This window comes from Galeopterus variegatus, unplaced genomic scaffold (assembly GCF_000696425.1).
Source record: "Galeopterus variegatus unplaced genomic scaffold, G_variegatus-3.0.2 Scaffold3323, whole genome shotgun sequence".
In the NCBI taxonomy this organism is placed as follows: domain Eukaryota; kingdom Metazoa; phylum Chordata; class Mammalia; order Dermoptera; family Cynocephalidae; genus Galeopterus; species Galeopterus variegatus.
In genome coordinates this window covers 60,104-87,257 of record NW_007729434.1, presented here as the reverse complement: position 1 = coordinate 87,257, position 27,154 = coordinate 60,104, and the positions used below count along the sequence as shown (strand labels likewise).

The 27,154-nt window shown below is 38.5% G+C and overlaps 1 protein-coding gene across 1 annotated transcript in view; it reads left to right on the top strand.

Annotated features, from left to right (window-relative positions):
- The window catches only part of LOC103600373 (threonylcarbamoyladenosine tRNA methylthiotransferase-like), a 151,403-nt gene that overhangs the window by 86,919 nt on the left and 37,330 nt on the right, over nucleotides 1-27,154 (top strand). The window contains exons 2-3 of the mRNA XM_008584636.1: nucleotides 1,057-1,140; nucleotides 4,330-4,494. Coding sequence (XP_008582858.1) covers nucleotides 4,357-4,494 — 138 coding nt within the window. The 5' untranslated portion in view covers nucleotides 1,057-1,140; nucleotides 4,330-4,356. The remainder of the gene's footprint in view (nucleotides 1-1,056; nucleotides 1,141-4,329; nucleotides 4,495-27,154) is intronic.

Sequence of the window (27,154 nt, the reverse complement as noted above, 5' to 3'; positions counted from 1 at the left end):
GTGGTCTATTTAGTGCAGCTGTGTTTATGTTTCATAAATGGTAACTGCCTGAACATGGTGACAAGTCCCTACAAATGAGAATAGGAATTTTAAAAAATCATCTTGCCAACTTGCTTCAATTTGGATGGTTGTATTTATCAACTAGCAATGGCAAAAATAATTTCAGGCACAATCATTCAATACAGTTTGTTTGCTACCTCAGACATTTTGACAACTTGTAAGAAAAGTAATTGATACTTTAAATGCTGCATTTCACAGTGGAATAAATTTGGAAATGGTAGAATTTTTTTTAAGAATAATCACATTTCTTTAACCATTGTTTTGGCTGATTTAACTTCTTAGTTATTAAAAATGTGTGCTAGGATCTTAAATGTAGATCAGTCTTGTAGAAAATGAACAGTCCCATGTTTTTGCTTTCTCATTAAAAATAAATAAGTAAATGAACATGTGTCCATGGCTGTAGCAAAGAGACAGTTGCTTATGACAGAAAAAAATGTATACAAATGAATAGCTGTGTGAATTAGACAGTAATTTCAGAATTGTATATGACATATGAAATGCTGAGGGGCAGAGGCCTAATGATTAGTTTCTAGAGGCATTTTCTTTATTTACATCCCTCATAACTCAAATTAATGTTTATTCCTATTCTCTCATATTGCCAAAATATTTTCATGAATTTGGATTAGAAGCAGCATGTTCTGGCTTGTTGTGCAACTTTGTTTCATGAAGCAGTGATATTTAGAAGATTTTTGTATGTCTTAGAAGCTTTAATTATCTTATGTTGAGAGAGGAAATAAGATCAAGTTGTCAGAGTTATGTAAGAAAATAAGAGTTCATACTCTGCTAATTTTATATTACCACATAGTTAATGTCTTTCAAGAAATTTGATCACTAATTTGAACAATGTCGGCTACTAAGTAACTAGCAATCTACAGTCTCATTAAATTCAAGAGAGCACTACTGAGTCCAGAATTATTTGGGCTGGCCTTTATTTTTGAATTCTCAGAGTGTTTGCCCTTATCTTTCCTTTTTTTCCCTCTCGCCTTCTCTCCACAGACTGGTGAAAGACAACAAGTGTTAGTAACAGAAGAATCCTTTGATTCCAAGTTTTATGTTGCACACAATCGATTCTATGAGCAGGTAAGAGGCACTTCAGTATTCTTGAGTTTTCTCCAAAACGAGAAAGAGTTCTGAAAGCTTCAGGCAAAAGGGATTTAAAAGGAGAGAGGGTTGAATCTTGTTGCAACAAGACTATTTTATAGCATCAAGCCGGCCAGGCTAAAAAGGGGCTTATCTTTGTGGCTTATTCTACAATACATTCTATTTGAAGGAATAAGTGTGTTTAGTGTGTTTTAGTCCACATTAATCTTTAACAAGACCAGCCTTAGGCTTTTGGGAGTTTGGAACTAGGCAGTTAGGAAGGCCAAAATTCCTACCTCCTAGCAAAGTAGGTGTGGCAGGGAGGCCTGCTCAGAGGACAGGAAGGATGTCTGCATGGGTGACATAAGCATGGAAGGGCAGGGATTTCCTCTCACCGTCACATCAGTCAGATAGTTTTTTTGTTCAGTTGGTCGGTTGGTTTTTCAGTTTTATTTACTTTTAGTATTTGTTTTTTTTAACTTCTACCTTGATAAAGAGTGCTGGGAGCAGAAGAAAAACAGGCTATTCCTTGAGCTCTGTTCAAATTGTGTGAACAACTATAGAAACCAGTGTGAGAATCAAACCAACTTCACTTTGTGAGTCATGGAGGCCATCCCTACGGGCTCACCATTCACTAGCCTTCCTTCCCAGCCTATCTAAGGAGCCCAACTTCTGTTTCAGCATTTGAGATTCCACTTCTGTAGATGGGAAAGCAATTCAAAAGTGACTGAAGAAAACAGAGTGCCTCCTTCAGGGGCATGGACCTTGACAAGGGCCAAGGAGGAAATTGGATACACCCTCTTAGGTGGGAGACTCCTGGGGGTATAGGGATTTTCATGGTCATTCTGGATTATATTGACATTTTTAAAAAATCAAGTGAGTTTTCCTACTTTTCTGTTCCTTTCTCACTAGATGAGAAGTGAAAACTTTTTCTGTGGGTCACGGCTATACTTAGAGCTTGGGAAGACCCTTAAGGCTAGTGTGGGCAAGCTCGATAAGGGATGGGCAAGGGAATCAGGAAACCAATAGCTGAAGAGGCGACCAGTGTTGATGTTTCACATGGAATAACCTCAAAAGGCAGTGGGTGTTCAGGAAACATGGGGGGAGCTTTTCAAAGCCCAGACTGAACATGCTCTATTCTACTCTACTGAGACTACAGCTGAGGAAGGATTCACAACACTCCATGTTTGAACTGAGTCTCTTCTCTGTTTCCCATCTTGTTAATAGACTCCAGAGAGCCATTTTTCTATTCAGGCCAACCTTCTGCTCGGCCCTGGGGAGGACTGGATTTGGGTTGTCTCTTTCCTCTCCTTTCTCCTGCCATCTGGTTTTTGCCTCAGCAGGGAACTTTTTCCCCTTCATTTTAAAGGCAGTGGCATGCCTCATTAGCTGTTTCCTCCAATTTAAAGCAGCCGGGCCTTTTCCAATTATTAAAAACCGAAGGAGGAAAAAACACAGCCCTTCATTCAGATCAAGGCATCAGATCAAGGAAGGTTATTTTCCCCTAGAATAGTACCAAATCTCCCAGGGATATAGTTTGCTCTAGAGATTTTCTTATTTTATGGAACTTGATTTAAAAGGGCTTTCATATCCTGATACTAAAGCTCTTTTAGTTGTTTTGCTTACCATGAGTAATTCACCACCCAGGTGACCCTTTTCCTATACTTTGATGAGCATTGTACTAAGTGGTCATAAAAATCAAACCCAGAAAGACCAAGATAAAATTTTGCCTCTCAGAGAAATTGGCTGTGGAACTTCTGGTTCTCATGTAACAACTAAGCACATCAAAGATTTCATAGGAATTATTATTGTAAATAAGATGATGAGTTCCAGAGGTAAAGATTATAACTAGATATCAGAGTATTGATGGATTAGAATTGGTCTTTTTATTTTGGATTCCAACTTGAAAAGATTGGCAAGTAGCTCCAGTACTAAAATAGAAGTGTAGGGGCCGGCCCGGTGGCGCACTGCTACAGTGCGCCGCTTGGGAGCACGGCGGCGCTCCCGCCGAGGGTTCGGATCCCACATACAGACCGACCGCTCACTGGCTGAGCGAGGTGCGGGCGCAACACCGAGGGTTGCGATCCCGTTGCCGGTCCCGGTCCGGTACGGGCACGACACTGAGGGTTGCGATCCGTTGCCGGTCACGAAAAAAGACAAAAAGGAAAAAATAAATAAATAAATAAAATAAAATAAAATAGAAGTGTAAGGGAGACCTGATGCATGCAAACTACCTGTAAGTCCCAAAGGAGCAAAACATTTGCTCTAGGCAAACAAGTACTTTTATCAGTAATCTCTAGTGGAAGGAGACCATCTGACAGCTTCCTGTGAACTAGCCAAAGCATCCTTTAGAGTAGCTGGTTCTATATGGAGGTGGGCTCCCAGGACACATGCTTTTTCTAACACAGCAAAAGAAATGAATGGCAGCTGTTAGTTGGGGTGAGGGGTGGGGGGACAGTCATTTAGCTCCAAATGCCAATGTTTTGAGTGATTGAAAAGGTTGCTTTTAAACATTCATCCTTCTCTGAACCATGCGCACATGCATGCACACACACATCCTCATATACACACAAACATGCAGGCCTCTGTTTGAAGTGCCTACTCAAGCCATTACTCTGACAGCTAACTTGGAAGGAATTAAAAGTATAAGGCTTTCATCAGTATTGTCTCAGTTTTCTTCATTGCATGAGACAACCAAGAGCAGAATATCAAAGGCCTGTCCAAAAGTGCTGGCTGATTGCTGGGGGGTTTCCCAGGTCTGCCTTCCACATGCCTCAGGACAGCAGGCGTCCTGCAATAGAAGAGCACTCTCTATAGTCTGGGAGCTCCTCCCAGAAATGCCTTCCCTTCCAAAGGATCCCCAGATCCTTGAGCAGTTGGAAGATAGCGCCCACTTTGGATGGGATCCTAGAATAGAAAAAGGTCACTAGGAGACAACTGAGAAAATCTGAATAACGTATGGACTTTGGTTAATAGTAGTATATCAATTTTGGTCATTAATTGTGTAAATATATTATACTAATGTAAGATGTAATGTAATGAGAGGGGAAACTTGGTGTGGGGTATACAGGAACACTCTGTACTGCCTTTGCAATAACTCTATAAATTCTTTGCAATAATCTTATAAATCTAAAACTGTTCTAAAATAAAAAGGTTGTTTTTAAATAAGACTTCTCAATTTTTTTTAAGGTTTTAGTGCCAAAGAACACCTCATTCATGGGGAAAATGGTTGAAGTGGACATTTATGAATCAGGAAAATATTTTATGAAAGGGCAGCCAGTATCAGATGCCAAAGTATACACGCCATCCATCAGCAAACCTTTAGCAAAGGGAGAAGTCTCAGGTTTAACAAAGGTAAGTAAAAGATGCTTTCCTCTCTAGCCTGCTAGTAACACAGCAGTTGTGGAAGCACAGTGATTCCAGACCACATTTCTGTTATCGTTTATAGTTCCCTTTTTGTGTATGCATGAGGCTTTAATCCTTTCTGGCAGATTGAAATCTGAATTAGAAAGGTGCGTTTTTGCTGATGCCTATAGCTTTGCTTCTCTGCCTGTAAAGGGAATAAGCTGTTTCTGTTTCCAGGCTAGAAGCAGAGGATAAAAGCTGTTATTTGCAGGTGAAAGATTTAACGGCGAAGATGATCTGATCCCTATGCTTCTGTATCAGTAGATCCTGAGTGGAAGGGGATAAGGAAAGGAACGTTTTCTTGCCTTATGATGCTGTTTATAGCATAGTAAAAACCTGCATTTGCACAGGCACTAAACCATGTCATATGTGTGGTTATGGTGCCTTTCTATAAGGTGTTAGCTGGATATCTACTTTAGTCATGTGGAGTGAAAATTAACCTTATTTTTTTTCTTTCTATAAAAAAGTAACCTGACCCCCATTTTATACCTTGGTAAATATGGCTGTTTGCCAAGCTTCCTCTTACATTTCATTGAGCTACAGTTGTAAAAGCTGATGGAGTGTGAAATGAAAATGTGTATCACATTTCTAAGCGTCATTTGATGTCCTTTCTCCAACACAATTGTTAAGTGCTCCAAAAAACGTACATAGCAGTGGCAACCTATGGAAAGACAACTGATATTTATCTGGCCATATGATTCCAAAACTGTTTTAATCTATCTATCTTTCCCCTCAAAATAAATTGCAAGGGCATGTTAATTGAAATAAAGGAAGTATATAGCTTTACTTTGGGAATAGCGACAGCGTACTATTATCTACATTCTCATGACTGTGGTTCTGGACTGTAGTATCCAACAGGAGTGACACCTCTCATGAGCTTGACAAGTGCATGTAAAGGATCTGGGTGCACACCATCTGACCCATAATGGAATGTTGTAGACTAGCTTTTGTCAAAACCCTGCCAAATGTGTCATCCTGCTCAGCCAGGAGAGAACGCTAAAACTTGATAAGCATAATCATTCATTTTTGCTATCGTTTTTATTTTTAAAAAATCCATACTGAGGAGTTGGGATAGATGGCCTGGAAGGAACAGTGTAATCTAGCTTTTAAATTATATTGCTAAAATAAGTCATGAACCAAGTCAGGAAAAATCAGATTCTGGTCTCAAGTTTTGTTGTTGTTCTCGTTTTAAAAAAAAATACATGTCAATTTTCACATTATTTTAACTTTATTGTGATCTGTTTGATGCAGTAGTATCTGAAAGAACTGTTATGATTTACTTAAGACATTATTTGAGCCTGAAAGGAAAGTGCTACATAACTTTTTGTATTTGGATAATGCTTCTATTAATCATTATTTAGAGATCTGTCCTTTAAATATGGCTAGGTATGGGGAGAGTCTCTTAACACAACTGACATATCTAGTTCCTCATTTATATAATTACCATGTTGATAATTTCTAGTAAAATTATGAAGTACTTTTTTTTAAAAAAAATTGTCAACTGTGAAATAATTGTATGATATTTGCCATTTGTATTTGAAAAGAAAAAGAAAAATATATATTGCTAAAGATTTGGCTTTTGATATGTTAATTAATACTTTAGAAATTTTTTAAGGAAGTTGGCTTTTTTTTTTTATATTTTTCTACATAGTGTTTTACAAGAGTGATTTTTTTTTTTTTTTTTTTTTTTTTTTTTTTTTGCCTGCTGGCTGGTAAAGGGATCCAAACCCTTGACATTGGTGTTATAACACTGTGCTCTAACCAACCAAGCTAACAGGCCAGCCCGAAGGTTGATTTTCAAATTGCTGCAGTGAAAAGGATTTCACAACAAATGGCAGCAGTGAGCAAAATATTGTTTCAAAGACCCTGCCTGAGTTAATCCCTCCTATATGCCTCGTGAAAAGGGTAGTATCCTAAAACATCGTTAATAATACAACAGTAAGGAAAAGTGGTGTCCTTCCATTAATACTTTTACTGTAATGTTACACTTTCTAAAAGGGCAGCCCCATTTAAATTTTGTGAGGCAGGCTTTTCTACTCTCCCCTCCCTTCTTCTAGCCTAGAAGTGGTGTCATCAGTTCTAACGCCAGCCCGACTCTGAGCCAGCATGGCCCCCCAAAAATAGTGAGATGAGAAAGAAGGTCAGTTGGCCGCTGATACACCTGGGCCTCTAGAAACAGAGTCTTACAGCATGCACGAGGCCAAGGGTTAGGAATACTGATTTGAGCATTGACCTTAAGGGAAACATCAGGCAAGTCTTTTACCACCATTTGCAACTTCCTATCTATTAATGAATGCTACTTTTAATCTTCATTATTATCAGTCAGTTTTTAAAGATATACCAAACTTGTTGGGGTCAAAAGGCTTCTTTTAATGAATTTATACAAGTACTACACAAGTTTTTGCTGACAATATGAACCAAAACAAATGACATATATATCAAATGACATATATCAAACCTAATAAGACATATTTTTAAATAAATTTAATTAATTTCAGAAAAGGGCTGTGTAATATTTATGCAGTGGAAGGCATCCTAGAACTCAAAGGGATAAGTATAAATCAAAGAAAGCATAGATCATGAACTTTTCTGTGGAAGGTGTCAGGGGACTTTTGTTCTCAGGATAGAAGAAGTGATGGGGAAGCAGGGAACACACAAGATTTTGTAGATGTTCTAGGACAGTAATTCTCAAAGGTTGTTCCCTATCCCCTCAGCAGCTGCATAATCTGGGAACTTCTGGAAAATGTAAGTTCTTGAGCCCACCCCAGGCCTCCTGAATCAGAAACTTCGTGAGTGGGATTCTGTGATTGTTTTATTTTGTTTTGTTTTTAATTGAAATATAATTATACATATTTGTGGAGTACAGAGAAAGAAAGCAATTGTTTTTGAACAAGCTCACTGGTGATTCTGATACACACTCTTCTAGGAAAGAATCATCAACTGGGAGGAGTGTGTGGTATTTATAGAAGCAGTTTTAATGTTTTAATATAATAATACCAAACTTTTCCAGTACCAACTTCAGAAACTAGAGTTGAATCTCCTTAGATGGTGGAGATTGTCCTCCATGAAAGTATTAATAATAATTCAGAAGACGAATGATATGAAAATGATGGCGGGGATGGACAAAAGTTGTGTGTGTGTGTGCGTGTGTGTGTCCAGTAGAATAGGAAATTTGAGAAAAACACAGTTTTAAGATGTTAAGAACATTGATATTTTTACCATGATCTCGTGTGCAACCTGCTTTTGTGGTAACATGTTTATCATGATGATCTTTCTATACAACTGAGATTTCCTTTGAAAATTGCTCTGCTGTTCAATCATTCCATCTGAAAATCAATGGGTAGACAGGATCTAGTGTCACCTGTGCCAAATCCATGACCATTCAGTGGTATGAAAGGTTATCTGAGAGCCATCATCAAAGACTGGGGTCAGTGATTTTTTTTGTTGTTTTAACTCTATTTTGAAAATCTATTTGTGGAAATTTTCAAACACATACAAAAGTAGAGAGAGTAGTATAATAATCCCACCTTTAACAGTTGTCAACTCATAGACAATCTTATGTCATCTGTGCTCTTATCTATCTGTATTCCCTCCACTGTGCTTATTTTATTTCGTCTACAAATATATCAGTAAATATCTCTAAGAGTTGAAGAGTCCTTTTAAAAACATAGTCACAATACATTATCAAATCTAAATTGCCATTGGCTAAATACTTCATACCTACTGCTATAACCCAAAGTCAATATTTATGGAGCTTATTGTGGACCAAGTCCTGTGCTAAATTCTTACATGCATTCATTTATATCACTCTTGTACTCCATGAGAAAGGAATTATTAGCCCCGTTTCACAGATAAGGAATGTGAGCATCAGTAACTCAATAAATAGCTTATCCAGAGTCAAAAGATTAGAAGATGGGAGACACAGGACAGGATTTATATCCAGGCCTTACCAACTTTTAAGCCCATATTTTGGTTTCTATTTTTTAATTGTGTTAAAATATATCTATATAAAACATAAATTTTACCATCTTAACCATTTTTAAATGTATAGTTCGGTAGTGTTAAGTACATTCACATTGCTGTACAACCAACCTCCAGAACTTTTTTCATCTTGCAAAACCAAAACTCTGTACTCAGTAAATAACAATTCCCCATTTCCTCCTGCCCCAGCCTCTGCTAACTTCTAACCTAATTTCTGTCTCTATGAATTTGACTACTATGGGTACCTCATATAAGTGGAATCATAAAGTGTTTGTCTTTTTGTGACTTGCTTATTTTACTTAGTGTAATGTCATCAAGGTTCATCTATGTTGCAGCAAGTGTCAGAATACTCCTCCTTTTGAAGGCTGAATAATATTCCATTGTATGGCTATTCCACTCTGTTTATCCATTCATCCATCGATGGACATTTGGATTGTTTCTACCTTTTCGGTAATGTGACTAATGCTTGCTTTGAACATGAGTGCTCATATTTCTCTTCAAGTCTCTGCTTTCAGTTCTTTTGGGTATTTACCCAGAAGAGGGATTGCTGGGTCATACGACATTTTTAATTTTTTGAGGAATTGCTGTACTGTCTTCCACAGCAGTTGTGCCACTTTATATTTCTACCAACAGCGCCCAAGGGTTCCAGATTCTTCACATCCTCACCTGCACTTATTCTCCATTTTTTTTTTTTTTTTTTCATAGTAGCCATCCTAATGGGTGTGGGCCAAGCTTGTGTTTTAAAGCCCAGTTCCATCCTGCCTTTCCCTTTTCAATTTCAGGAGTCTTATTTGATAACCTCTGGACAGTAGAAGTTATCCACCAGAGTAAATTCACACTGGATACAAAACATAAAAAAGGGGGCGGGGGACAATATGATGAGAAAATGGGCAATATGAATCATCTGTGTGTGTGCAGTTAAAAATGGTATTAAAGTTATAAGTCTGCCTTAGGAAGACAAGAGAATATGAACACTACTTCTGTGTGTCTTAATAAAGCCTAACTAGTTTCTACTGATGTTCTTTTTCCTTGTATGGCCCATGTTATAACAAATCACTTGAATCTTATTTCTAAGATCGATACTTAAGAAGTCAGAGCTATTCTGTGCCTGGTAGAAGATAGAAAAGAAGGACATTTTCTCTTCTCATTTTAAACTTATAGATAGTTCTGTTAGAAAGCTTTTCTCTTTTTTGAGTTCTTAAAAAATAATGAAGAATCACCTTAGAGAAAGAAGAGGTGGGCCAGCTTTGTGAAAAGAGCTCAGGATTTGTGCAGTCTGTCCAGTTTGGGTTCAAATTCCCATGCCAGTTCCTGTGATGACCTATAGCCGTACAGCTCAATTTCTTGAATCACAACGTTTTCATTTGTAAAACTGAGATAATAACTGATTTTCAGAGGATTAAATTAGATAATGTGGACAAAGTACCTAATGCGTAGTAGGTATAGTAAACGTTTGATGAAAGGATCCAGTAAGTATAACTTTAAATAGCAGTGATTTACTGGCTTTTATTTTGATTTAAAAAAAATTTTTTTTTTAAGTACTTTGCTTTCCTTGGTTTTCACTGCACAGTATAGTATTCCAATTAAGAACATAGATTCTGGATTCTGATTACCCGGGTTTGAATCCTTGTTCCACCACTTACAAAAAACATGACCTTGGGCAAGTTATTCAATCTCTGTCCACCTCAGTTCTGTCCTCTATAAATTGGGTATTAGTAGTACCTACTTCTTAGGATATACATGGAAATGGTTTAGCAATCAATAAATGTTGGCTCCTACTATTATTATTATTATTAATTTGTGGTACATGGTAAGGCATTATTTCAATCAATGAAAGTAAAACTGCACAGTACTTTATCATTTTAAATGTATTCATCAGTCATCAGTTTCTTTCAAAATGGCAGATGAAACCTCAGCTTACGAGGTTCCTCTACATGAGAATGACAGATTAACAGAAAGCGGTTCCAGTAGCCCCATAGCATTGACTGTTCTTGCTGACAGACATTCCTTCCTCTTATTCTTTATATCCCTTTTTGAAGGAGAACATTTTGGAATAGAAACCTGGACCTACTGTTCTGTTTTTCACAAGTGAAGGAAAGGCTGCCCCAGGGTGCCTGGCTGCCACCTGTTTCTCATCCACTGTGACTTTGATCCTAATAATGGATTCACTGGAGCAGTTAGATAGCTCAGCACCAACACAGCCGACTGCTTGGAAAGGAAGTCAGAGTTTTAAAGGGTGGCCTGGTTTGCCTTGTTACCAAACAAGGGGCCAGCAGGATATTCAGGTGGACTGAATTTTATGTACAAACTATACTGTATTTTCAGAGCTTTGACCCCCAGAAAAACACCATTAAAATGCTTTCCTCTCCATCTAACATTTATTTCCAAAACCACTGAAGTGAAAGGGTCTATTAGTTCAGGGCCAGATTTGAAAGCACATGAAAACTGCATTCGTGAGGTTAAGAAATGGCTTAATAATTAAGTTAAAACAGTTGAAAGTGGATCTAATTTCAAACAGATCAGCTAACCATGCTAGAAGCAAATGAGGGTGTGTTTCTTCCTTGTTTTTCTTCAACCCCCAATTTATTGGCTCCAATCCCAAGCAAGTTTTTTCAGTTCCTTCTTTTTTCTTTTTAAACTTTATGTAAGATTGAATTCTTTATTGCCCATATGTTAAGTTGGTGTCACAAACAATTAAAACCACAGTACACTTAATATTTCATGCATTCCTTTCTTTCATGTTGCATCTTATTAGTTTCTTTTGCAGACTGGTTCGGACATATTTGAGTTGCACAGTCTAGATCCATAGCTTTTATCTATGCTGCTGAGCCATATTTTATTGGACACTGCAGCTGAACTAGTATGATTATGTCAGCTCAAAATGTGTTTAGTATGTTTACAGTACCTTTCGTGTCCCAATTTGAGTACCATCCAAAGTATCACCAAAGTGAGCTGATGCTAAACAATTAGCTTTCATTTCTCTTGCATCGCTAATTGTGCAATCACTGATGATAATTTTCCTCCTCCTGAGGGCTGTAGCTGGGGCATAGTGAGGGGAACTGCATGCATCAAGGAACTAATTGTGCCTTGATAATAATAATAGCTGCCATTTAGTGAGCCTCTACTGTGTCTTGGTATTGAGGCTTTTTACTTGTATTACCTCAATTTATTATTCTAGCCTGGGCTAGGGCAGCTCTAACACAATTAAGTGTTCTCTACACTTCTGTGCACACTCACAGAGAGGCATCAGAGGGTGAGGATGGGCAGGCATTTTCCCTACCTCTTTGCCCACCTTGGAGATAGGAGACAGAAAGAGTGGTGAGCTTGGGACACAGTCACAGGCAGACCCCAAGAGCAAGGAAGGCTGAGGGCAGCAGAAGAGAATCAGGGCCCCTGAGCCTGAATTACATGTTCAACATGCAAGTAACACCTGGCTTCTTATGACATGTTTCAGCATTTATGAACATAATGTTATGTAGGCACTAGAGTAAATATTGGAGATGGAAATAATGATTGCGGCCTTGGCCTTTGGGGAAATTTTGGTCTGACTGTTCTTCCAGTGATACTGCTATTCTATTGTGACCCTTGTGGACAGGGATTGGGGCGAGGGTAGGTACACTAGCTACCCTGGGTGACATAATAGCCTAAAGGTACTTTGAATAGGAATTTATACAGATTTAATACCAACAAAAATGTCCTGTGGTAAGCTATCATGAGGGTATTAAATGGAGTTCAATGGGGAGGAAAAACAGCTGTAAAAAATATGAAAGTCATTTAAAAAAATACAAGCGTACCTCAAAGTTCATTGAAAAGTGGGATTAAAAGATAATACGAATCTTTTGCTGATATTTTGAAGACTCCTCATACAATATTTATAAAATGTAATGTTTTGGCATGAAACTATTAAGGACAAAATATTCTCAAATCATTTGTTAAACTTTTTTTTTTTTTCCTTTTTGTCTTTTTTCGTGACCGGCAACGGATCGCAACCCTCAGTGTCGCGCCCGTACCGGACCGGGACCGGCTACGGGATCGCAACCCTCGGTGTTGCTCCCGCACCTCGCTCAGCCAGTGAGCGGCCGGTCTGTATGTGGGATCCAAACCCTCGGCGGGAGCGCCACCGCGCTTCCCAAGCGGCGCACTGTAGCAGTGCACCACCAGGCCGGCCCCATTTGTTAAACTTCTAAGGTAATGTTTCCTACTTAACCCGAATAAAATTGCATATTTACACAGATAGTGTGCCTCTTCTAGGAAAAGAGAAGTAAGCAAGCAATATTAAAAAGTGGCTCTTAGGTAAATATTTGAATTAAAATTTCCATTGGATATTTTCTAAGAAGCATATGAATTTGAATTTCCAAAAGCAAACCTCTGTCAAAAACTGCTGTACAGCTAGTTCTAAATATTTATCATTGCTCAAACTGTACCACATCATATAGTTTGGAGGGCTAGCTGGGGAAAACAAAGCTATGAAGTCCCTCTGCAACAGCAGTCTGTTAGAAAGGATGAATGGGTTGCTGTAAGTGCCAGTGAATTTGCTGAGTCCATTCCAAGTGCTTCTCTAAGGACCAGAGGCTGCCTCTGTAATGACAGTCTCACAGAAGCACGAGGCAAGCCAGCCGTCAATTGTATTTCAGTCTTCCCTTACTGCCTAAAATTTGCTGAGAATAGTTTCTTTGAAAATATGCCCTTTAGACCTACATACTAATCCAAATAAATTTCACAGTGTTCCTCTCCTTTGCTATTAAATATTGCTATTAAAAATATTGGTATGATATATCAAGCTGAAAATGTGGACACGTGGACATGCTTTATTGGGGAAATTCTTTGTTTCTATGCTGTGCACAAGTGGAGTGATTCCTTAATAAATATGTGAAACCTTTTGTTTGAAAAAAAAATACTGGTATGAAAGTCTGAAACATTCCTCTATTCCTTTGGGGGACTAGAGCCCTCACCCCCAACCATTTGCCATTTGGGGACTATTGGAGAATGTTAAGATTTGCATGGATCAGTTCAGATATACGATTGAGCTTGTAAAGTGCTCATAATTTTTTAAAACTGGTCATTCAAAAAACTCTAAGCACCCAAAAGGTATTTTCTGTAGCTTTTTTTTTTTTTTCTGTTTTTTTCTCCCTCTTTTTATTAGACATAAAGATTATAACTTTTTTCCATTTCCTTTCATGTATTTATTGGATAAACATTTTTTAAGGGCCTCCTGTGTAACAGGCATTATCTTCAGCACTGAGAATGTAGCAATGAATAATCATCTACTTTCTTCATGGTATATTATCTTTACCTAAAATCTCATACATCAGCCTAGTGTAGAAGAGTTAAGAATAGATTCCTGAACAAAGAAGTCCTGAGAGAAGTAGAACAGGGTACAGAATTCTAGATCCAATCCATGCATATTTTTGTCTATGCCTTCAGTGTACAAGAAGGTAGAAAGCAGGATGAGCTGTATTTTCTTGTTCTAATCATTTCACATTTCAATTCCTAAAATATACAAAGACCATATTTCCTTGAAGAACAAAAAAATTCTGATAACCAGTTTTGACAAATATAAACACATATAACAAGAGAAGATTTTATAAAACCGCAACCGTCAGATAAAACACAGGCTATTTGATCAAAGTACCTGGCAATCAATGATGAGAACTCATGGGTTTCTTTTAAAATCTCTGAAGTGCTTCTCAGTGTGGCTTCCATCAGCCGCTGTCCCTGTATTGGTTTCTGAGAGATAAGAGCCTATATGGTTATCTTTACATTGATTCCATTGTAGTAGCCTGTTTCTTCACCCTGTATTCCTGCTTCTCCAGGGATCAATGAACTTTTCAGTCCTTATCCTACTTGATGTCTCAGTTGCATCTGACACTGTCTACTCTTTCCTTGGCATCTATGAAATTATACTTTCCTGATATATCTTCTACCTCTTTGGCCCACTGCTCCTCAGGCTCCTTTGTGGTCTCCTGTGTCTCTGCCCTTTCATTAAATATCCATGTTCCTTAGTATTCTCTTTTCATCTCACACTCTCTTGTATTAGTCAGGGTTCTCCAGAGAGACAGAATCAACAGGATATGTTATAAATACATGAGAGGGGATTTATTAAGGGAATTAGCTCACACGATTGTGAAGAGAAGTCCCACAATAGGCCATCTGCAAACTGGATGCTGGTAGCATGGCTCAGTCCAAGTCCAGGGAAGCTGATGGTGTCTTTGGTGTAAGTCCTGGAACCCAAAAGCTGAAGAGTCTCAAGCTCTGATGTCCATGGACAGGAGATAGGAGTGTATCCCAGCTCCAATTGATAGAGCCATTCACCTTTTTTCTCAATTTTTTGTTCTCTTGGGGCCCCCAGTGGGATGGTTTCTCCCCATATTGAGGACAGATCTTTCCCACCCAGTCCACTTAGGATCTCATGCTAATCTCTCCTGGAAACACCCTCATGAATATACCTAAAAAGATAGCTTTAATAGATTTCTTGACATTCCTTAATCTAATCAAGTTGACACCTAGTATTAACCTTCACAACTCTCCTGATTTAATTTTGTCTCAAATATATATGTATACACACACATATATGTGTGTGTATATATATATATATATCTCCAAATATATACTCAAATGTATATTCCAGGTCCAATCTCCCATGAGATCCAGGCCCTCATATGTAACCGTCTGCTGAATTTCTCCAGTTAGATGTCCCACAGACACTTCAGTTTCAGCTTTCCAACACTGAACTCACGATCTTTTCCTGACCCCACTATCCCATCACCCCAAACTTGCTTCTCCTCTTGTGGAAGTAATACAATCAACATTCAGTTGCCCAAGCCAGATATTTGGTCAACATTCTTGACTCCTCTTTCTCTGTCACAACTCACATCAATTTAGTCACCAAATCCTATACCCTAAATGTCTTGTTATACCAGTGTCTCACCACAGCCACTGTTTCTCTTCTATTTTAATCACCATCCTCTCAATGGCCTCCATACTGGTCCTTGTGTCTCTGGGTTTGAATGATGGTGTCCTCTCCAAAATTCATGTTGAAACTTAATCCCCAGTGCAATAGTATTAAGAGGTATGGCTTTGGGGAGGTGATTAGGTCTAAGAGCTTCTCCCTCATGAGTGGGAGTAGCATTCTCATAAAAGGGCTAGAGGTTGAAGGGAGCACTGTCTTGCCCTTCTATTCCTTTTGCCTTGAGAGGAGACAGTGTTTGTTCCGTCCAGAGAATGCAGCAACAGGCACTATCTTGGAAGCCCTCGTCAGATATCAACTTTGCCAGCACCTTAACCTTGGCTTTCCGTCCTCTAGAACCAGGAGTGATGTATTTCTATTGTTTATGCATTGCCCAGTCTGTGGCATTTTTTTATAGCAGCACAAATGAAATAAGACACTCTTCCAATCTATTCTTCACATCACAGTCCAGAATAAATTTGCAAAAATGTAATTTTTATTATATCAACCTCCTGCTTAGAACACTTTGTGGTTCCTTTTCTCTTCAGGACAAGGTTGAAACTCCTTAATGTGGCTTAAGTGATTGATTCTTGTGGCTTCATCTCTCCTCAGCCTTCACTTGAACTCTTTGTTCCAGTATTCTATTAATTTTATTAATTAAATCCAATCAATTAAATTAATTATACTTTAATCTTTATTTTTTAAATTTAATTTAAAAATTTAAAATTAAAAATTTACTAAAAATTAATTAAAGTTTGTAATTTAATCGATTTATCAATCAATTTAATTAATTTCCTTGATTATGCCATGCTTTTTCTTTTCACAAGACCTTTGCACCCTCTACCCAAATTCTTCTTAGAGGATTCCTCAAAGATTATTTGGTAATGTATATTATCAGGTGATCTCATGTGTAATGTTTCACCAATGGTTTATCTCTAAATAGGCCCAATGTTACTTCTCTGATTTTTTAATATTGACTCTTAAGACGGGTGGATCCAGGTTATGAGGGACCTGAATATTAAATCTTTTGAGGAGACATCTTTAAGAAAAAGTATACAAATCGAATACAAAATTAGTATGAAAATGAATATTTATTTAGAAAAAGAAATCACAACAAATGTATTGGTGCCTTGGAAATTCAGGCGCCTTTCCTCTGAGATTTCTAAGGCCATTTCTCAGATACACATACATTGAAAGCTTCTGTTTGCAACCTGGCTTCCCCTCCCAACTCAAGACACTACCACTCCCAACAGTAGTCACTCAGAGTGGCCCATGCACATGAGTGGCTACGGAACTTAAACTTCATTAGCTTCATAAAAAATTTATCTCCTCTCTGAAGTTTTGATATTTTTAATAATTTCTGAGTGTCCCAGCTAACACAAATGCTTACTGGCTTCTTTAGTTATAATTCTGCCTAAAACTTGGGAAATAGAAAGATATGGGTGTCTAGTAATATTTTCTCAATGTCCTTTCCTGGGTTGTTAAGTAAATTAACCAGGAATTTTTTTTACCCTGTTTGACATCACAGCTCTGTCTTCATTTTCGAGTATCTTCTAAGCCAGTTGTTCCCAAATCTGGCTAACTATCAGAATTAGAAAATTCTTTACAAATATAAATTCTTGGTTCCAATTCTAAACCTACTAAGTTAGAATCTCCCAAAGTTGGGATGATAAATCTATATTTTAACAAGCACTGCTGGTGATTCTTAAGTGGTCAGTTCAGCACCAATCTAAGACAAGCATTTGAAAACAACTGGTCTAAGGAATTGAAGAAGCTGGGTTGTAGACCTGGATTCTTGAAGAACAAATAGTCTCAATCAGTACATTTAACTTTATAATACAGAGAATTAAGGGTTCTAAGAACCTAGATTCCCTGTTACAGATCCTTTGTACTGCCACATTCGGACACTCAATTTTTTTGAAACCCTAACAATTTCTGATAAAGTATATAAAAAGCACCGCATATTGGCTCAAATTATAACAACAAAAATGACAGTTTTTACCCTGTGAAATAAAAAAATATACATTAGTGCATATGATTGTTCTATCCACTGCACAAATAACTAACATAATTAAGGCCAAAATCCAGAAAAATTTTAAATGCAAATATTTTAGTAATTCCATTAATTGAAAAAGCACTATCAACCATGTTACAGAGAAACAGGTAGATTTTATTAGTACAAGAACTTTTATATATGTGTGTGCTATTCTCTTCCCAGCAATAAGAAGGCTAGTTGAATATGGTTGCCCCTGTACCGGACCGGGGACCGGCAAACGGATCACAACCCTCAGTGTTGCTCCCGTACCGGACCGGGGACCGGCAACGGGATCGCAGCCCTCGGTGTTGCTCCCGCGCCTCGCTCAGCCAGTGAGCGGGAACCGGTCTGTATGTGGGATCCGAACCCTCGGGCGGGAGCGCCGCCGCGCTTCCCAAGCGGCGCACTATCCAGTGCGCCACCGGGCCGGCCCAGTACAAGAACTTTTATATATGTGTGGGCTATTCTCTTCCCAGCAATAAGAAGGCTAGTTGAATATGCCATTTTCACATTCACAGGACTTATTTCCTCTGAAGGAAAGTGGTTAATTTCTGAAGAGTGTGTATATGGGTGATGTTCTATTTGTAACTTCATCAGCAGCATTCTCTTTGGAGATCCAATAATATCACTCAAATTTTCAGTTAATTTTTCCTGAAGAATCTTCGTAATAATATATTTTAAAATAATTGCTTTAGTGTTTGCTGTGTGAGATGGAAAGATTTTGGGAATCTTGTCTTTTTTTTTTTTTTTTTTTTTTTTTTTTTTTCGTGTCCGGCAACGGATCGCAACCCTCAGTGTCACGCCCATACCGGACCGGGACCGGCAACGGGATCGCAACACTCGGCGCTGCACCCGCACCTCGCTCAGCCAGTGAGCGGGAACCGGTCTGTATGTGGGATCCGAACCCTCGGAGGGAGCGCCGCCGCGCTTCCCAAGTGGCGCACTGTAGCAGTGCGCCACCGGGCCGGCCGGGAATCTTGTCTTCTAACTTAGTTTTAGAAAACAATTTTTCGAGCATCATGTTCTATTGCTTTGCAAGTAGTGGGAAGAAAGAAAATCTAAGAGAAGAAATAACAGAGCAGTCTTTTCATACTCCTTTGAATTTAAGACCTGAAATTTTACTTTATATTTTCTTCAAAAGAGAAATGAGTTGCATTCAGTTTTGTCTTAAGAATAATTACTGTATTGTTTTTGTAAAAATAGCATATGCTTATTGTCTTTTAAATTCAAGCAGTATGGAAAATACCCAGAGAGGCAACTAAAAAATAACACTACTCAGAAAGAACCATAGCTCTCTATACACGTGTAAAAAAAGAATCATGGATGGATGGATGGATGGATGGATGGATGGATGGATGAACAGATAATCATTTTATATCTCTAGTCCCTAGAAATGTCTGGCTCATATTAGGCAGTCAATAAAAATATAGTGAATGAATAAATTGAGCTGTACTATATTTTTTGGAGCTGTACAGCCCAGGTTAGAATCCCAGTTCTATCACTTATTGTCTGTCTGACATTGAAAAATGTACTTAACATCTTTGTGTGTTAGTTTTCTCACTTGTAAAATGGGGATAATAATAATATGAACGTTCATCAGAGACTTCTTCAGTAAAATTGTTGGGCTTTTTTTTTTTCTATATATGTGTGGTGATGAAACATACAATGACTACTGAGAGAACGATGAAGCTTATTAACATATCTATCACCTCACTCCTTGTCCTTTAAGTCCATTGTTTCCTTACTAATTTTTTGTCTGAATGATCTATTCATTGTTGAAAGTAAAATATTGAAATCTCCTTCTATTATTGTATTGCTGTCTATTTCTCCCTTCAGTTTGGTTAGTATTTGCTTTATATGTTTAGGTGCTCTCATTTTGGGTGCACATGTATTTAAATTGATTATATCCTCTTGATAAATTGACCCCTTTATCATTATATTATGATCTTTATCTCTTGTGAAAGTTTTTGACTTAAAGTCTGTTTTGTGTGATATAAGTATAACCACCTCTACTATCTTTTGGTTACCATTTGCATGGAATATCTTTTTCCATCCTTTCACTTTCAACCTGTGAATGCACTTAAAGCTAAAGTGGGTCTCCTATAGGCAGCATAGATCTTCTTGTTTTTTAATCCATTCAGCCACTCTATATGTCTTTTGTTTGGAGAATTTAATCCATTTATGTTTAAAGTAATTATTGATGGGTAAGGATTTACTATTGCCATTTTATTCATTGTTTTCTGATTGTTTTGTAGTTTCTTTGTTCCTTTCTTTCACTTTTGCTGTCTTCCTTTGTGATCTGAATTTTTTCGTAGTGGTATGCTTTGATTCTTTTCTCTTTTTCTTTTGTATATTTACATAAATATACATAAATATACATACTTACATAAAACATTTTATAGTTATGTCTATTCTAAGATGATAACTTCACTTCAATCACATTAAAAAAACTCTGCACTTTTACTTCTCTCTACATTTTATGTTATTGATGTCATAATTCACATATTTTTATGTTGTGTATTTATTAACCCATCGTTATAGCTATAGTTATTTTAAATGCTTTTTTCCTTTAACTTTGATACTAGAAATTAAAAGCGATTTATGTACCACCAGTATAGTACTAGGGTATTCTGAATTTGACTATATTCTTACCTTTACAGTGAATTTTATACTTTAATATGTTTTCATGTTGTTAGTTTGCATTTTTTTAATTTAAACTGGAAGAACTCCATACTGCTGCACGGTTGTGTATGTGTGTTGTGTGTGTGTGTGTGCGTGTGTGTGTGAGTGTGAGTGTGTGGGAGAGAGAAACACAGATAATGTGAAACTGTCTTTACTTCCTTCTTCAATGGGTCTTTTCTTATTTCTGTGATCTGTTCAGGTGCTGTAATCTCTTGCCTGGATTCTTTAGCTCTTCTAAAGGTATTTTTGTGCATCTATGGTTGTTCAAATTAATGTTTCTATGAGGGACAAGTACTGGAAACTCCCATTCTGCCATCTTGCTGGCATTACTACAAGAAGTTCTTTTTTAAAGGCGCTTTTCAGAGTCTTGTTCATTTTACAGTTTCAATTTTTTTATTTCTTAGTTTTTTTTAAATACAGTTTATAGATTTTATCAGATAGTTTTATTACCTAAAATTGTTTTTTTGTTTTGGTTATGGTCATAATACCCATTTTTGTGTGTTCTTTAACTCTCACTCATGGTGAATAATTTCCTCACAGTTCACTAATTTTTGATTATGACCTCATCCTCTATGAGACATTACTTGTGAAATTTTATAAAGGCTCATCTAAGAATATAAAATCCTGGAGATGTTTGTGAAGACTGAGTTGGGAACATGTGTTCTAGAAAAAAATTCTTTGGTTCTTCCAGTTTCTTCAAAGGTATCATCATCCTAGGATTAATTTTTAGGTAAATTTATTGGTTTGAGGTTTATAGACCACAGGAAGTCTAAATTTGTAATGCAAACCTATATGGATGTCATACACACTCACACATACACACACATGCGTATATACACACATATTCAAAATATCCAAAATATATTGTAAAAGCAATATTGTGGTTAAAGTTTTATGGATGATTTTTCCCAAATCTAAAATGAATCTATGAAGAGCAAGAGGTATTCTTTATCATGAGAACACTGAGTAGAAGAAGCTTCTTTATGAGAATCAAAGCCGTGCTTCAGTCCACCTGAATCTGATGGTCATCCAAGCCCAACCTCCTATCTCTGCAGGCTGGGCCTTGAGCACTCCAGGATATCCTCTCCTGCAGTGACTGGAACTCAGGTGTTCAGAACTGCTCTCTAGTGCTCTCATTTGAACTACATTACTTTTCCTTCAAATTTCTTTCCCTTTTTACCTGTGTCTCAGTATGGGAAGTCCTGGTTTATACCTGGTGTCCTGGTATCATTAATAATAGTGCCTTTTTTCACTCCCCAAAGTATCCTGGTTTAGATGATAAATTATATGGTCATCTTATGAATTCCTAAAGTAGATCCAGCACTGCGTCAAGTACCGCTTGGGATACTGAAGTCTGAGATGTGGTCTTGCCCTAAAGGAGGTGAAAGTCTAGTTGGGAAGAGAAGATATGTGCTATAGTCTGAATGTTTGTGTCTCCCCAAAATTCATATGTTGAAACCTAATCACCAGTGTGATGGTGTTAGGAGGTGGGGCCTTTGAGAGGTGATTAGGGCAGGAGGGAAGAGGCCTAATGATTGGGATTAGTGCCCTTAAAAAAGAGGCTCCAAAAAGCTGCTTTGCCCCTTCCACCATGTGAGGATACAGCAAGAAGGCACCATTTAGGAACCAGAAAGTCCTCACTAGACTCCAAATGTGCTGGCACTTTGATCTTGGATTTCTCAGACTCCAAAATGGTGATAAATAAATATCTGTTGTTTAAAAGCTACCCAGCTTTTTTTTTTTTTCCTTTTTGTCTTTTTTACTGACCGGTAACAGGATCACAACCCTCGGTGTCGCGCCCGTACCGGGGACCGGCAATGGGATCGCAACCCTCGGTGTTGCGCCCACACCGCGCTCAGCCAGTGAGCGGGAACCGGTCTCCACATGGGATCCGAACCCTCGGCGGGAGCGCCGCCACACTCCCAAGCGGCACACTCTCCAGTGCGCCACCGGACCAGCCCTACCCAGCTTTTTAATGCCATGTTTATGGCATTTTGTTATAGCAGCCCAAATGGACTAAGATGATATGAAATGAAATCAATAATACATCAAGTTCTAAATTAGATGGCATCAGATCATGAGGGGCTGGAAGATAAGAGTTTTCTGAAGGCTTCAGGTATCAGGGAATGGTGGGTCAGGGTTCTTTGCAGATAAGAGAAAACAGTTGAGTTAGTTTAAATAGGAAAGGGTTTATGAGGGACACTAGATAATTCACAGGACCATGGGAAGGGCTGGGGAGTAGAATCTTTGCTGAGTTTTCCAGAACCACATAAGAGGTGCTGCATCTGTCCCATCTGCCCCAGCAAGGCAGGGGCCCCACACCCTGTCTGCTTCCTCAGGAAGCTTACTTGCTGGTCAGTGTCTCACACATTACATCTGATTGTGGAACCTGTGTCTTGTGTTTTCCCAACCTCCTTTGCCTGCAGGGTGCAATGTGTCTTGGAATCTATATTAGTAAGGTAGAACTTACAATGTGGGGAACTGTCAATGTGGAGATGATATTCAAACTATTCCCACTACAGAGGGTTTCAATGACATGGTGGGATTAGTACTGGACTTTGAAGATGAGATGGAAATTTTTCTCATTGTGAAAGGAATATAAGTCAAGTGACAGAATGCACAGGAATATACATCTGGCTTTATGTGGCTGTCTATAAGTAGTTGTAGGCAGTTGGAAGACAGAAGCAAATAACATTCAGTATGAAGAATGGGACCTCAGGGTTTTGAGGTCAAATGGGATTTATAACTAACACATGAGACAAAGCACATGTGTTAGTCCAAGATAAGTTAGGCTGTGCTGCAGTAACAAATTAACCCTGAATTCTCAGGCTTAATACAACAAATTTATTTCCTGCTCACATTAAATGTCTAGTGAAAAACAGAATGGTTGTCGTGTGGGTACTCAAAATACACTTTCGTACCATTGTAAAGTCAAAAAATCATAAGCTGAACCATTGTAGGCTGGGGACCATCTGTATACCCCTTACTAAAAAGGAGTGCAGGACCAAAAAATCTGGTCATCCTGTACGTCAGTTATCTATTGCCAGTATACATGCCCTATGACAAACAACCGCAAAACCTCAGTGGGGTTCAGCTGATCTCAACTGGGCTCACTCATTCATCTGCAGTCAACTGTGGGGTAGCCCAGCAGTTCTTCCACTCTTGGTGGGGCTCGCTGACATGTTTGGAGGTTCAGCTAACATGTCTGAGTTCAGGTGTCCTTAGCTGGGACTACTTGGGTGAATCAGCTCTCCATGCTTCATGAGTCTCATCCTACAGCAGGCTAACCTAAGCATATTCTCATGGTAAAGGCAGAGGAACAGGAACAGCAGACAGACATGCACAGGTGCCTTTAAGCCTCTGCATGCACAGTGTTTGATAACATCCCAGTGGCCAGGTAAGTCACATGGCCAAGCGCGGGGGGAGCACTACAAAGTTATACAAAGTGAGACACAGGTACAGGGAGGGATGAAGATTTAGGACTATAAATGTATTCAGTCTACGACAGCCTGTGGAATCTTGGCTTTTTTGCCTGTGATCTGCACATCTTTCCAACCTCTTTCTATATCCCCACAAGAAATCACATTCTGTTTCAACCTTAGATAAAATTCTTCTAGCTCTGTAACTCAGTGTCTCATTTTTAGATATTGAGTTGTAGAACTGAGAGGGATGGATCCTGTAAAAAATCTGAAATGTAAAAATTATTATAATTTGAGGGACCTTCTCATGGTCTTTCTGAGAAAATGTTAAGTACTCTAGAAAGTGGGTGTTTTTCTCTGAGGTATAGTTGCACCCAACAACTCAACATTATTTACCCGTGGGATCTGTGGTGGGCAGAATAATGCCCCTCCCCGCAAAGATGTCCCTGGAACCTGTGAAGATGTTAGGATACATGGCAAGAGGGAATTAAGGTTGCAGATGGAACTAAAAGTGCTGATCAGCTGACCTTAAAGTAAGATTATCCTGGGTTATCCAGGTGAGGGTCCTTAAAGTGAAAGAGGAAGGCAGTAGAATCAGAGTCCGAGTGGTGGGAATGCTGACTTCAACGACAGAAGGGGCCATGAGCCAAGGGATGCAAGCTGGAAAGGGCAAGCGAATGGATTCTCCCATAGAGCCTCTAGAAGGAGGCTGACCCCTCACTTGATTTTAGTCCAGTGAGACCTATTTCTGACTTCTGAGCTCCAGAACTGTGAAGTGATAAATTTGTAATGTTTTAAGCCTCTCAAGTGTGTGGCAATTTGTTATAGGAGCCATAGGAAACTAGTACAGGGACTGATCTTATCCCATAGAATCCAAGTAAAAAATGAGAAGATGTGTATTGGTCACCTAGTGGCTGTTTATGTCCCATCTATTTTTCACATTAGCCAGACATTTTTAAGAAGGTTGGGGCTGTGGGGAACACCTTAGGAACTGAGATGTGGTAAAGAAAAGTGCTGAAAGGGAAGAGGTAGGTTAGTTACTGGGGCCTGTCAAAGAAAAGAAAAAGGTTGTTAGGGAAACAGCTGAAAGAGTTAAGGTTCTCAGGAAGCCTGGCCCTGCAGGTCCTGACCCCCCCATCCTGGGGCCACTTTTTCTACCTTTGACCAACTCCTCCCCAGCCACCTTCTGTAGCCCAAACCCTGGTAGAGCTTCTAACTTACATCATGTAAGCTATAAGGGACTTGAGATTAGCACTTTTCTGCGACAATTTCTCCATACCTAGGAGTGTAATTACTGGCTGTCTGGCATTCACAGCTTCCACTTTAGTAAACAGTGCCCCGCCATTTCCCAAAGTGGTTGATTTATATCATCACCAGCAGCAGTGTTGAAGTATTCTGGTTCCTCCACATTTTCACCCACACTCAATATTGTTAGGCTTTTTGCTTTTTCCAACTGGGTATATGTGAATTGGTATCTCATTGTGTTTTTTACTTGCATTTCTCGAGTTACAAGTGAGGTTGAGCATTTTTTACATATTTATATATTTATATATATATTCAAGTTTCTTCTTTAGCAAAGAGTCTGTGTAAGCCTTTTGCCTATTTTCTTCTTTTGGACTGATACCTTTTTGTTGATGGTTAGGATTTCTTTATATAGTCTGCAGTCCGCTATATATGAAGCAAATGTCTTTTCCCATTTAGTGGCTTGTCTTATCCTCTCTTTGGTACCTTTTTTAGAACTTTGTATATTTTTGTGATTTGTTTAAGTATGTCCCTACCTTGTGGGTTAGGAAGATTTTTCTCCCATATTGTCTTCTTAAATTTTTCTAGTTTTGCCTTTGCCAGGTAAATATTTAATCAAACTGAAATTGATTTTTGAGCATGGTAGACAGGGGTTAACTTTTATGACTTTATGTGTATATAACCAATAGTTCCAGAGTATTTATTGAAGGTCCATCTTTCCTGGTGGTTTGCAATGCCTCTGTTGTAAATCAAGTTTTCACGTATGTGTGAATCGTTTTTTAGCTCTCTACTTGGCATCTTTATGTGTTAGTTATCTATTGCTGTGTAATACATTACCTCAAAATGTAGCAGTTTATAACAATAAACGTTTATTACCTTACTGTTTATGTGGGTCAAAAATCTGGATGCAGCCAGGGAGGCACCAGGAATGCAGTCTCATCTGAAGACTCACCTGGGGAGGATCTGCTTCTAAGCTCACTCAGATGGTGATGACAGAATTCAGTTCTGCCTGGGTTGTTATATTGAGGTCTCAGTCCTTGCTGGCTGTTGGTCAGAGTCTTCCCCCAATTCCTTCTCAGGTGGGCTTCTGCATAGGGAAGCTCACAACATGGTGGCTAGCTTCTCTCAGAGCAAGCAGAGAGTGAGAAAGATGGAAGCTAAAGTATTTTGTAACCTAATTCAAAAGTGGCATCCCATCATTTATGTCAAGTATTATTAATTAGAAGCAAGTCTTTAAGTTCAACCTATAGTTAAGGGGAAGGTATTACATCACGGAGTGAATACCAAGAGGTGAGGATTACTGGGGGCCACCTTCAAGGCTGCCTACCACACTATTACAGTGATAGAAATAATTAAGTCTTTTGTATTCATCTCCTCCCAGTTGTTTTAAGTGACTTTCAGTAAGACTGTTATTTTTTACATTTTAAAAACTATCTGTATTCAAAATAGAAATAGAAAGGGAGAATGGGCATGCCTTGGAATGGATTTTGGAAGAACACATCCTGGAGAAGAGGTAGAGATGTGAACTTTCTTCAAATGGTTGAGTGTAGTATAGTAATTATACTAAGTAGGTACCATGTAATTTTTGTTAATTAATCTGCATTTTCCAAGCTGAATAACCGCTATGGTGATCTGTAGGAAGACATTTTACATGTTAGCTTGTCATTTATGAAACTCTTTCACACTGAATAAAGCACCTGCCATCTCTGTTGTTCATTTTATGCAGTTCATGGAGCTCAATGATGCTAAAACCACATTTCCAGTGTCATTGAAAATGATACTTAGAACAGGTTGAGAGGGTTGCATGGTAATAACAGTTCACATCACACATGGCTTCTTTTTCATTTAAAACATAAACCAAACATCTCCCAACCTGCTCTCATGGCTACCTATTTGGAAGGAAACACTCAGGAGTAATTATTTTGAGTCGAATTGATTACTTAAAGATTAAATTTAATACACCCAATTGTCATGTTCGTGGACATCCTAGTTCACCGCTTCCCATGTGCACTCTATGGGAGCAGAACAGTTCTGGTAGTGGTTTAAGAGATTATTGAAAGGACATCATCATGAGTAATGCATTCTGACCCATTCGCTTTTTCTTTCTTCAGCTTTGCCACACCTGTGCAGCAGCTTTAACTTGTACTAATGCTTATCTCCAGCCACTGCTTTGGAATAGAGGAGTTCGGATCTTTGCCACTGTCATGCACACACATTCACATGCACACACACACGCACACACACACCTGCACACACATGGCTTCACTAGGTTTTCTGCATAGCCCACATGTTTAGGTTTGGTGG